The sequence below is a fragment of the Lepidochelys olivacea genome (assembly GCF_965140295.1).
Source record: "Lepidochelys olivacea isolate rLepOli2 genome assembly, chromosome: 24".
NCBI classification, from domain to species: Eukaryota; Metazoa; Chordata; order Testudines; family Cheloniidae; genus Lepidochelys; species Lepidochelys olivacea.
Window position 1 is genome coordinate 6,180,555 of NC_140434.1, and position 13,495 is coordinate 6,194,049.

Below are 13,495 nucleotides of genomic sequence, written 5' to 3' on the forward strand. Positions count from 1 at the left end.
TTGTAGCGTCACTCATGAACACTGGAGCTGCTTGTGAGTTCTGACCTTTTCTGTGGCCCACGGCAAATTTCTTCCCTGCCTTGTGCCTCAGTTTCCCCTTCTACCTTTTATCTATCTTACCTGGTTAGCTTTTAAGCTCTTTTGTGGGGGTGGGGGAGTCTCTCTCACTATGTATCTATGTAACAGCTGGCTGTGTGGACCTCTTGGCTTTACGTTAATACAAATACATATGTAGAGAAATGGGAGAGGATTCAGAGATGAGCCAGAAGAATGATTAAAGGATTAGAAAACCTGCCTTAGAATGAGAGACTTCAGGAGTTCAATCTGTTCCACTTACCAAAGAGAAGGTTCAGAGATGGTTTGATCACAGTTATAAGTACGTTCATGAGGAAGAACAGGATAATAATAGCGGGCTCTTCAATCTAGCAGCCAAAAGTCTAACTAGACCGTATGGAAGGTAAAGCTAGAAAAACTCAGACTTGGAAATAAGATGCAAATTTTTAACAGTGAGGGTAGTTGACCATTGAGACAACTTACCCAGGATTGTGCTTGAGTCTCCATCGCTGGAGTTTTTTAATCAAGACTGGATGCGTTTCTACGAGATCTTCTGTAGTGGAACCCTAGCTATTGGACTTGAAGCAGGAATTAATTCAAAAGTTGTGTTCTGCATAAAATCAGACTAGATTCTCATAATGATCCCTCCTGGCCTTAGCCATCTTTGAATCTGTGGGGATAAACATCCCTTGCACCTCCCCAAGCTCCTGTCTCAGTGAGTAACTCAGTCAGCAAAATGATTTCTCTCCCCAATCAGATTTCCTTTTTCCTCTTGACGGCATCCCGTTAAGGTGCGCAAGTGATTCGGATCCCGAAAGACATTGATGGGAAAATGTACAGTGGCAACGTGGCAACGTTATAAGAATTAAATGGTTGCTCTCGATTATGACTGAGTTAAAATAAAAGATACACTAATGGATTTAAAGCTGCCTCAAATTGATGTTGGAAATATTGTCACGTCTGTATTTACTGGATAAAGTGTTGCTTTAAAACCCGCTGAATTCCCAATGTAATGATTAGATAAAACCTTAAGTAACTTGGAATGTTGGAAGGGCTTTTACGGAATTGTGTGGTTTTTTTTTGTGTTCCCCTCTGCTGTAAACAACACGCAGGAGGAACTAGTGATAGAAGGAAGTAAGATGCTCAGGCCACTCACAGAGTGGGGTCAATACATTTCTAAGGCCTCATCTACACTTTTCATCTACACTTGAAAATTAATTTGGCTGTGAATTTTAAAGCACATTAGCTATTCGGGAATAACTCTGTACATAGACTCTCTAATTCTGCAGTAAAAGTGTCTTGAACACGGTTAGCTTAATCCACAGTCAAAGAGTAGCTCCATGGGTAGATGTAACCTACTGGTGATCGTGTATGAGAGAGTCTCCTGTGCTGATCTACGGAAGGTACGAGTTGGTACAGCCCCTTAGCTACAGCGTTCTGGCTCTTTGTGTCAAGCTATAGCAGCTCACACTTCGAGTTTTTCAATACTCGTCCTCCAAGGTACACAGATTTTTCCATTGTTCTAGTTCTTTGTCTCTGAGTTTGAGCTTTACCTCTTTCTCTTGTCCTCCAATCGCTGTAATTTTTTGTCTTCTCCGTGCTAATTTTCAATCGGAATGTTCCGCTTTCTCAGTCTACCAGGTCAGTTATTCTCTGTACAACCTCCTTGCCCAGTGCAGTGAGCTCGATAGCGTCCACAAATCTAAGGTCGTGCACTTCCTGCCACATAACATGACACCTCCCATTTCATCTCTCAATGCTGCAGCCATTGTTGCTTCCGGGACCGAGCTGAACCAATCTGGTGACAGCGTGCGTCTTTGTCTCCCTCCTGCAGGCGTCCTGGGCCATCTTGTCAGCGTCTTCTCCACTCTCCCGGCACTTGCTACCAATATTTTCTATCAGCTTGATCGGGTTTTCGGGAATGCCAGATTGCCTCGCAGCTTGCCACAATTCTTTCTGCCGAATGCTATCAAAAGCCTGTAAAGTGGTCGTAACAGGGTCAGTTATGTTCTGTGCTCTTCTCTGAGACTTGTCTTATTACCAATAAACCTGATCTATTGTCCTTCATCCTCATCTAGATCTGGCCTGTTCCTCTGCAAATCCTGCTTCCACGTATCTCTTCATTCTCCTCTGCAACCTCTCGGGGAATGCTTTCCCCGGCACGCTCAATAAGCTGCGTCCTCTGGAGTCCTTTCCTTATCTCCTTTTTCTAGATCGGTGCTGTCAGTGTTTCCCCCTAGTTCTCTCGGCACTTGCTCTTGTTTCTAAATCTGGTCAAATAGCTTGCGCATCCCCTTTGGCATGCGTTGCCCGCCCGCTTGCAGCAGCTCCGCACATACGTGGTTACTTTCTGGCGCCTTGTTCCTTTTAAAACTTTCGATTGAGATGTTTATGTCTTCTGCTAAGAAGCCCGGCATTGCCTCTCCCTCATTTGTGGCCGGGAAGCTTCTCTGGAATCGTTTACTCGCCTGTGTTCTGCGCTTTGTACAGCTCTTCAAAATAGTCTTTCCATTTCTTAGTCTTTCTTTTTCATCTTCAATCATTTGCGCGCGCTTGTCTTTCACCGCTGACCTCTCCAGCTCATCTGTGCCATTCAGTTCTATTGTCTTGCCAAGGAACCCCTGTGTTGCATTGTTCTGCTTCTTTACGTTCTCAACTTATCCAGTTGTTTCTGTCTGTCTTCACTTTCTGTTTTATCTCTCTGGTCAGCCTATCGCCCAGCTTGTAGACTTATGTCTTCCTTTTTATTCTCCTTCAGCTTCCACACTCGTCATTCAGCTACAGCACTTATCCACCTTGACAACTTCGCTTTGGCCTTGTTCAGCCTCTCTCATAATCTCTCCTTTTTTTTACACCATTCCCCGTCTCATCAACATTCATTTCTTCTTCCAACAGAGACATGACGTTTTCCCACACGGCTTCTTTGTCTTCTTTGCTGATATCTGGCTCTTTCAGTTTGTCTGTGTCCTAGATATTAGTTATTGGCACTTTTTCTTAATTGCTTTCAGGCTCAACATCATTGATGCTGGCACTAACTTATGAGCTGCACGGCAACACATTTGATTTCCACCCGAGATTCACAAGCATAAAGTCTATTAGGTTAAATCCATGTCCACTTCCTCTGCTGACATAGCGTGTTCGTTATCACCAGGTTGTTGCTTAGGCTGCTAAATTTCTGACTTTCTCCTCTTTCGTTTTCTTCATCTCATCCAGATTTGCCTATTGCTCCAGCCCAGGAATTCCAGCCCAATCCTGCTTTTGCATTAAAATCTTCCACCACTCATTAACACTTCTTGCCTTGAAACATCTCACATTGTTCACTGTATAGAGTTGTAAAATTCATCCATTTCTTCCTTGGGCGCTACTGACATATGCTGTTGTAACTGCACTGGATTTGAATCTGGATTTGAGTCTGGCTCAGACCCACTCTCCACACGAATCCTATGATCCAGGTCCTGAGTGCTTCCACACCTGAATTGGACAGGTTTGTGCGTGTACAGAGGGCGGGGAGTGAAGGGGGTTGAGTTCAAACCTGAATCTGAGCTTGGGTTTACAATGCAGTGTAAATATACCCCCTCTGGCCTGCTGGGTCACCTTGGGCAAGTCACGGCCCCACTCTGTACCTCAGTTTCCCCATCTGTAAAATGGGGATGGTGATACCGACCTTCATTGTAAAGCACTTTGAGGTTGACCAATTAAAAAGCTCTATATAAGAGCTAGGGATTATTACTGGTATTGCAGTATCACATAGAGATCGCAACTGAAATCAGGGCCGCATGCACTGGGCACTAGGTATAGGGTGACCAGATGTCCTGATTGTTATTAGGGGCTTTGCCTTATATATGCAAGTGTACCCCCCCCCCAGAAAAAAACGTGTACTGATCTTTCACCCTAAGTAGATAGGCCCATATAAGGCCTGGTCTTTTATTCAAAGTTGCATTGGTTTAACTTTTATTGTTGCTATTATTATTATTATTTATTCATGTGTACTCCGGTACCACATAGAAACCCTAGTCAGGGCCCAGCACCCATTGTGTTAGGGGCTGTACAGACAAAGAACAAATAATGGCCCCTGCCTGAAAAAATTGACAACCCAAGTATCAGCTTCAAAACTGACTTAGCTAAATGAGTGCCAAGCTCTGTGTAGACACTTGGAATTCAATTTAAAATCAGCTTATATCAATGTATCTGAACTTGATATAGATAGACGTTAATTGGCTCCTTTTTATCCGAAGGCCCCACTTTGGGGCCTGATCCCATTCCCTAATTCTCTACAGGGCTAGGTCACTACGGAAGAGATTCCCCCTCATAAATTACACAACCTTGTGCCTGAGTGAGATGGATAATGCAGCTTTAACACACACTTATTTGTCACCTAAGCAACTGGGGAAATCAAATCAAGGCTTTTTAAGCTCCTTCAAATTGCACACATTTATTATTGTCTCTCTCTCCCCGCTTCCCTTCTCTTCCTTTCTGATGTCCTGAAGATGTGCTAATTACAAGCTCAGGTTAGTCTATTATCATTTGGCACTGCGAGCCGGCTCCATAAAAGCATGACAGCGAACATTAGAACTAAGGGATGCAAAGTTTTGAGTTGACAACACCACGGGGAGAGTTTCGTTGCTTTTAGATGAGGCACGAGGGAGCTGACAATTCAAAATAGCCCCAGGTGGATAGCAAAAGACGGCAATTTTACACTTTTTCTGGACATATTATCGACTATTAAGGGAAAAAAATGTATTTTTATGTGCACTAAAGGGGGGGAGGGACATGTATTTTACTAATAGGTGCTTGAATATTTAAAAGTAGCATTCTTTTTATTTATTTTAATTTCTTTTCTGTTTGGTTCCCCATTTTTGTTTTGAAGGCCATCTCTCCGCTCCACTGTTTGACACTGATTGACAGCTGTACTGATCATTTTAAATGATGCATTCGTTGAAGTAACTTTTTTATTTAATATATATAATAATTATCATAAAGACTCTCTTTATGCACAGCCACCCCTTGATGGAAAGAAAGTTCTGATTTTAAATGGCAGGCACAGATAAATGCAGGCACAGGTAAATACGAAAACAGAAAACTCAGTAATAATGGGAAATTTCAACTATCCCCATATTTCAGAGTAGCAGCCGTGTTAGTCTGTATCCGCAAAAAGAAAAGGAGGACTTGTGGCACCTTAGAGACGAACCAATTTATTTGAGCATGAGCTTTCGTGAGCTACAGCTCACTTCATCAGATCATGAAGTGAGCTGTAGCTCACAAAAGCTTTTGCTCAAATAAATTGGTTTGTCTCTAAGGTGCCACTAGTCCTCCTTTTTATCCCCATGTCACTTCTGGACAGGATGCAGAGATAAAATTTCGAGACACCCTTAATGACTTCTTGGAGCAGCTAGTCCTGGAAACCTCATGGGGAGAGACAATTCTTGATTCAGTCCTAAGTAGTGCACAGAATCTGGTCCAAGAGGTGAATATAGCTGAACCGCTTGGTAACATAATACATTTAAACATCCTTGTAAGGGGCAAAAAATACCAAAGAAACCCACCACTGTAGCATATAACTTTAGAAAGGGGAATGACACAAAAATGAGGAGGCTAGTTAAATGGAAATGAAAAGCAACAGTCACAAGAGTGAAATGCCTGCAAGCTGCATGGAAACTTTTTTAAAAAAATACTATAATAGAGGCTGAAACTATATGTATATCCCAAATAATAAATAAAAACAGTACGAAGACCCCCCCCCCCAAAAAAAAATGCCACCATAGCTAAACAACAGAGTAAAAGAGGCAGTTGGAGACAAAAAGACATCTTCTAAAAATTGGAAGTAAAACCGTACTGAGGAAAATAGAACGGAACGTAAGCTCTGGCAAGTCAAATATAAAAGTATAATTTGGCAGGCCAAAAAAGAATTTGAAAAGCAACTAGCAAAAGACAGAGCAAAAATGTTTAGAAGCACCAGAAGCAGGAAGCCTGTCAAACATTCAGGGGGGCCACAGGACGATCGAGGTGCTAAAGGCACACTCAAGGAAGATAAGGCCATGGCAGAGAAGTTAAATGGATTCTTTACATTGGTCTTCGCTGCTGAGGATGGGAGGGAGATTCCCACACCTGAGCCATTCTTTTTTGTGACAAATCTGAGGAACTGTCCCAGACTGAGGTCAATAGGGGAGGTTTAGGAACAAATTGGTAAATTAATCTGTAATAAGGCACCAGGGCCAGATGGAATTCACCCAGAAGTTCTGAAGGAACTCCAGTGCGAAATTGCAGAACTAACTAACTGTGGTATGTAACCTACCATTGAAATCAGGCTCTGTACCAGATGACTGGAGGATAGCTCTGTAACACCAATTTAAAAAAAGCTCAAGAGGCGATCCTTGCCGTTTCAGACCTGTAAGCCTAACTTCAGTACCAGGCAAATTGGTTAAAACTATAGTAAAGAACAGAAAGATCAGACACACAGATGAACACGATATGTTGGGGAAGAATCAACACGGGCTTTTGTAAAGGGAAATCATGCCTCACCAATCTACTAGAATTCTTTAGGGATGTCAGCAAACATGTGGACAAGGGTAATCTAGTGGTCATAGTGTACTTGAACTTTCAGAAAGCCTTTGACAAGCTTCCTCACCAACGGCTCTTCAGCAAAGTAAGCAGTCATGGGATAAGAGGGAAGGTCCTCTCATGGATCAGTAACTGGTTAAAAGATAGGAAATAAAGGGTAGGAATAAACAGCCAGTTTTTACAGTGGAGAAAGGTAAATAGCGGGGTCCCCCAGGGATCTGTACTGCGATCAGTGGTGTTCAACATGTTCATAAATGATCTGGAAAAAGGGGTAAACAATGAAGTGGCAAAGTTTACAGATGATAGAAAATTACTCAAGGTAGCAAAGTCCAAAGCAGACTGGGAAGAGTTACAAAGGGATCTCACAAAACTGCGTGACTGGGCAACAAAATGGCAGATGAAATTCAGTCTTGATAAATGCTAAGTGAGGCACATGGGAGAATATAATCCCAACTATCCATACAAAATGGTGGGGTCTAATTAGCACTCAAGAAAGAGTCGTTGTGGATAGTTCACTGAAAACATCTGTTCAGTGTGCAGCAGCCGTCAGAAAAGAGAACAGCATGTTGGGAACCATTAGGAAAGGGATAGGTAGGTAATAAGACATAAAATACCATCATGCCTCTCTATAAAGCCATGGTGCGCCCACACCTTGAATACTGCAGGCAGTTCTGGTCATGCCAGCTCAAAAATATATATTAGAACTTGAAAAAACAGAGAAAAGGGCAACAAAAATGATTAGGGGTATGGAACAGCTTCCGTATGCGGCGAGATTAATAAAACTGGGGCTGGTCAGCTTAGAAAAGAGACATCTCTCCCCTTAGTCAACACAGAGATCTATACAGTCATGAACGGTGTGGGGAAAGTGACGAGGGAAGTGTTATTTACCCCTTCACGTAACACAAGAACTAGGGATCACCCAATGAAATTAATAGGCAGTAAATTGAAAACAAAGAGAAGGAAGTACTTCTTCGCACAACACACAGTCAACCTGTGGACAGAGGCGGATTAAGCTTTTGTGGGGTCCTGAGCCAGAGCAAGTGGGGGCCCCTCCCCATCCCTTCCACCTGCAGTTCCACCCGCCCCTCCCGTGCTCCTGCCAGGGAGCGTGGTCGAGGCGCAGGGGCTTCCCCCGCCTGCCTGGCGCTCTGCCAGGGAGCAGGGGAAGCCTCTGTGCCCCGACCCTGCTTCCCGGCAGGAGCACTGGGCGGGTGGGTCCCCCCAATTGACCGGGGCCCCTGGGCACAGGCCCTGTTGGCCCAGTGGCTAATCCACCACTGCCTGTGGAACTCATTATCAGGGGATGTTGCGAAGGCCAAAAGTATAATTGGATTTTAAAAAAAGAATTAGACAAGCTCATTGAGGAAGATCCATCAATGGCTATTAACCAAGATAGGCAGGGCCACAACCCCATGCTCTGGGTGTTTCTAAACCTCTGACTGCCAGAAGCTGGGACTGGACGACAGGGGATGGATCACTTGATAAATTGCCCTGGTCTGGTCATTCCCTTGAAGCATCGGGCACGGACCACTCTCAGAAGGCAGGATGCTGGGCTAGATGGACCATTGGTCTGACCCAATATGGCCGTTCTTATGTCTTATGTTCTTAAATCATTATTGGAACTAGGTAGAAACTTTCTAGCTCTTGATTCTTTGCGTCTGATGCTCATTTACACTAAGGACTCCTCTGCACGGCTCAAAGGGGCCTTTGAGTAGGCGTATATAGCTAGAGAGGTGTAAGAGCCTGAGCATGAAGCCTTTTTCTTTCTTTTCTTCTTTCATGCAGATAGGTTTGATTCTTGAGTGTCATCTCCCCAAGTGCTAACTTTTCTCGTGGCCTTTCCAGATTGTCCTTGAATTAATTCCAGAGGACGCCCTCCTGTTGATGTGTGTAACATATGTAATTCAACTTCCCGAATGTTTGTTTAAAATATTTCCCCTAGACGTTATTTATAGAAGGGTCAAACGAAGCCGCACCAATGTCCTTTGGTTTGAAAAGGCCATTTTTGACTTTTCTCTAATGGGCTCTTAAAAACCTGTAATAAAACATCGCTGCCTTCTGTGTGGCGATTTCCCCCCGCCTGCTCCTCCCAGCCTTTGATTTCTAAGAAGGCTGTGGGTCCTTTCTGCTCGAAACATAGTCTGGGCAGACAGGCTGTGGAGGGGAAGGATGGTCCAGTGGTTATCGCCTACTGGAGACAGTGAGAGCTTGATCTATCCCAAAGCTATCTATACTTCTAAGGCAGGGAGTGCCAGACTGGCTCAGACCTAGGGTCCATCTGACGGAGTGTCCCATCCCCACCATCTGCTTCAGAGGATTGCGCAATAGCCTCTGCAGTGATGGGATAATCTGCACCCAGGGGATGTCTTCCTCCTGACCCCATCAATTCGAGGTTGGCTTTGTGCCCTGAAGCATGAGGGTTTACAGCCTTTGGGGGCTTTTTAAATCCCTGTGATCATACCCCTGGATCGTCCTGTGTGTCCTAACACTGTCCCATCACTCTGGAGTTCAGGCTGCTCAGCATCTTGCTAAATTAGGTCCTAACAGAACAGCCCGAGGCCTATATTGGCCGATAATTGTTTGGTGGGGCGTGGGTGTGTCATCAGTTCCCTGGCTCTCGGTCCAGCCAGTACCTAGTAGCACAGTAGGTCTGAATTACTGCAGAGACGACACTGGTGACACAGCATCCAAGTCCGTGGAACTGGCCACGGGAGCAGCTAGGTCAGACCTTGGCTGAGTCCAGGGGTTGCAGTCGATTGCAGGGTCGAAGCAATCTGTTGGTTTGGTGGAATGCAAATAGGCCTGCATCTGCGGACTTGCATCCTCTGCTGGGCAAAGGTTTTGTACTGAATCCAGCTGCTACGCTTTTCTCTCTTCTCTTCTCTCTGGGTTCTTGTACCGTCCCTCAGCACCACTCTATCTCCACTCCTTCCAGTTGCGCATTAAACAACCGGTCTAACGTTGGCCTTGTGTCGTTCATTCTCTCATCCTCACACCAGCAGGAGAGTTTTGTGTGCGTGGTGGGGTGATTTGTTTTGGTAGGGTCTCCTGTTTTAGAATGCACTGCTGTGTGTTTATATTAGAAAAGGCAGGTCAGAGACGTGCCCTGTGCACTTAGATCAGCCCTCATCCCATGACTTGAGGCTTTTATAGATATGCAGGGTGACCCCAGGACCCCGGGCACGTATGAGACAGGCCGCCGGGTGATCCCAGCAGACAAGATCTCTGAATCTCCCTTGGCTAAAATGGCTTCTCTCTTACTGTTCATCTCCGCTGCATCTCACCCAGACGTCCTCGGGCTTCCTGGCTCAGGACACCTGTGTTCCGGCTGCCCCCCTGGCCGGTGCCCGAATCGTGCTCTGGGGAGGTTTTTTAAGCCTCATTCAAGTGCTCAGGAGACGGAGAGTAACAGATAAACAAACAATTAGGCTATTGTGGCTCCCGGCTGACAACAGGCACGAAGGGTGGAAGATTGCTGCGTTCGGCTTGATTGTTCCCAGTGGAGCCTGCCCCTGGCAGCAGTTGCTGAACAGATGGATAATAAGATGATGAGTTCCTAATGGGTTACGCTTGGTACAGAGAGAAGTGTTTGCAAACCCCACATTGTTCCCCTATTAGGAACCTAAAATGGAGGCCTTGGGCTGTCAGTTTTGCAGCCCCCAGAGGCGATGGATTCAGCCGGAGCTGCGACACCGGCTTGAGGACTCAGCTGCGCTGCTGCAGCGTCTTTGGGAGGGGCAGCGTGGCCTTGTGGTTACAGTGCTAGACAGGGACCTGGGTTCTCGTCTGGGCTGTGCGGTCCCATAGCTCTTGATTTTGTTTAGCAGAGTGAAATGTGCAGGGAAGACAGCATGGTTTAGTGGGTAGGGGACGCGGTGACCTTGGGCAAAGCTCATCACTCCTCTGTGCCTCAGTTTCCCCTCCCACCTTTTGTCTACTTAGCTTGTAAGCTTTTCAGAGCAGGACCTGTCTCTCACTTTCTGTCTGTGCAGTGCCTAGCACAATGGGCCCTGATCTCGGTTGGGCTTTCTAGATGCTATAATATTTCTTTTTGTAGTCCCTGTATCACTGTCCCACTCAATGGGGCTGGCTAATCGGGATCTGTCATCTGCGTAATGGGACACCTGGTCCAAGAGTTGACGACACCACTCATTGTTATATGCTCAGCACTGAACCCTGTAACCAATGCATTGAATGAAAGGTGGTAATTCCTTGGTCCCCAAAACAGCCAGATCTGGGGTTCTGGTTCAGGCCACGCTAAAGAAAAGATCCAGTGATGCAGCTGAGACCCAAACCTCCCCAAGGGTCAGTGGCGTTCAGAGCTATGGGTTTAGTCTGAGTACATCTCAGTGTGAAGCCGGTTCAGTGAAGCATGAGCATGCAGGATTCAGGAATGACACTTACACGCTTGCTTAAAGTTAAGCACGTGCTTAAGTGCTCTCCTACAGCAGCACCTGGAATAAGTCTCACTCCCTGAATCTGCATCACCGGCCCTGTCTCCTTTACATTCTTTCCACCAAGGTAACATGTAACAGTCGCGGTTGGGCTCGATTTCCTGAGACATGTGCCCCATCTCACTAGGTGGGACCATCTGTCTCTGCCGCCGGTGGCTGGCGAACCGACAGCTCGGCTTCCCAAATGCGCAGAGCCCCGGGGCGCTCTAGCAAGAAGAAGAAAACCTGGAATGAGTTCAGCAATCATCAGTTTTAATTATAATGCCAGCTCCACCAAAAAAAAAAAAAAAACTGGTTTTTTTGTTTTGTTTTGTTTTGTTTGTTTCCAAAGAGAAATCCACAATCCACAGCAAAATATCTTTACAAAGGAGAAGGGGGAAATTAAAAACAAAAGGAGATGAGAGGGGGGATATACACTTTCATTTTCAAGGGGAGAACAGAAGAATTTAGGATATAATATAGGTTTATTTTATTTATAAATAGTCCATGCCTCAGGCCTCTCTTATTCCAAGGGGAATGGTAAACTTTACCCCTCCCCTCCCCATCCCACCACACCCACACACGGGCAATGAGATTGCAGGCTCGGCTTTGTGTGTGTCTTACCCTCCCCCCGCTTTTTTGACAACCCTGCTGCCCCCACCAAAAAGGGAGAGAGCAATTTGTCGCGTGATCAAGGCCACTCCGGTAATGAGTCCTCAGTTCTCAGCTGCCGGATACCAAATGCTGATATAGTCAAAGCCCGAGACAGGCTCGTGTGGTCTCAGGTGCCCAGCCATAGGATTCGGTACGTGCAGGCTGCCAGGAAGTGGCAAGTCGTTGGGCATTTGGAAGCAGAGCAAAGTCCCACAGATAGGGTGCAGATTGTCCCTGGTTTGCAGAGTCCCCTCGCAGGCCGGGAGAGGAGGAAGGTCCAGATTTTTTCAGTGCGTACAGGTCAAACAGAAGCAAACGGGTAAAGGTAGCTGCATGATTAAATGTGGTTATGTCAGTGTCACGCTGGTAGAGTAGATCGGGGATAGGAGGGGGGCAAGTGGGAATTCCTGCCCCATTGGAAAGGGAACAGGAAGGGCCTTTTGAGAATCAACCCCTTCAAGAATCAGTTCCACTCCCCTTTTGTTCTCCGGAGTCCAGACGCTGGGCCTCACGCCCCATGCCCCAACGCCATGGGACCGTCAACCCGTCCCGGTGAGTCCTGCCCGTTCCTCCAAAGCAGGGAGGGCTCACAGCGATCCTTCCTGCTCCGGATGGAATCCAGGGGTGCGTCTCCGCTGCCCTGGAAAGCCCAGCTCCTCCTGCCGCCCTCCTCACTGCATGGGGATGTAGGGCCAGTTGAAGCTAGATCCCGACAGCAGCATGTCCCGGATTAAGGTCTCGATGGGCGTCTTGCCCACCAGGCGGACGAAGAACAGCTGCTCGATGACGGGCGCGGAGACGATGCGCAGGGAGGGCATGCGGAGCAGCAGCCTTCCAAAACGGCTGGGCTGGTTGGGGTACTGATTCCGGACGTACTCCTCCAGGGCGCACTGCGACTTCTCCTGGATACTCTCCACGGGGCCCAGATCCGAAAGGCCCACTGCGTCTGCAAGGAGAGCAAGGGAGGAGGCAGGTGAGGGAACATGGCTCTCAGCTGCAGCCTGTACGGGACAGTTCTGCAGGGCAGGGGCAGGGTTAATCTGCGGAACTCCCTGCCACAGGTCACAGTTGGGGCTAATTTAGAATCATAGAATATTGGCTTGGAAGAGACCTCAGGAGGTCATCTAGTCCAACCCCCTGCTCAAAACAGGACCAACCCCAACTAAATCATCCCAGCCAGGGCTTTGTCAAGCCAGGCCTTAAAAACCTCTAAGGATGGAGATTCCACCGCCTCCCTAGGTAACCCATTCCAGTGCTTCACCACCCTCCTAGCGAAATAGTGTTTCCTAATAGCCAACCTAGACCTCCCCAACTGCAATTTGAGACCATTACTCCTCTTCTGTCATCTGCCACCACTGAGAACAGCTGAGCTCCATCCTCTTTGAAACCCCTCTTCAGGTATCAAAACCCCCCTCACTCTTTTCTTCTACAGACTAAATAACCCCAGTTCCCTCAGCCTCTCCTCGTAAGTCATGTGCCCCAGGCCCCTAATAATTTTCGTTGCCCTCCGCTGGACTTTCTCCAATTTGTTCAAATCTCTTCTGTAGTGGGGGGCCCAAACTGGATGCAGATCTCCAGCTGTGGCCTGACCAGTGCCAAATAGAGGGGAATAATCTCTTCCCTCGACCTGCTGGCAATGCTCCTACTAATACTAATAACTTGTAGGACTCCCTGCAACAGCAAAGGTTAACCTGTGGGTCTCCCTAGCACAGTCAATTAACCTGTGGGACTCCCTGGCAATGGGGATCAAATCGATGACCAGAAGCTTGTTAGGCACATTACAGGCTGATCAAACA

The 13,495-nt window shown here is 46.7% G+C and overlaps 1 protein-coding gene across 3 annotated transcripts in view; it reads right to left on the reverse strand.

Annotated features, from left to right (window-relative positions):
* Nucleotides 1-11,335: 11,335 nt before the first annotated feature.
* LOC311512106 (nuclear receptor subfamily 2 group F member 5) overlaps nucleotides 11,336-13,495 on the reverse strand; it is a 34,020-nt gene continuing 31,860 nt past the window's right edge. For 2 of the 3 annotated variants that reach the window (XM_084613141.1, XM_084613142.1), the window contains exon 3: nucleotides 11,337-12,645. In XM_084613141.1, coding sequence (XP_084469267.1) covers nucleotides 12,371-12,645 — 275 coding nt within the window. In that variant the 3' untranslated portion in view covers nucleotides 11,337-12,370. Of the gene's footprint in view, nucleotides 12,646-13,495 lie in introns of all 3 variants that reach the window. The other variant, XM_084613140.1, reaches the window with a different exon arrangement.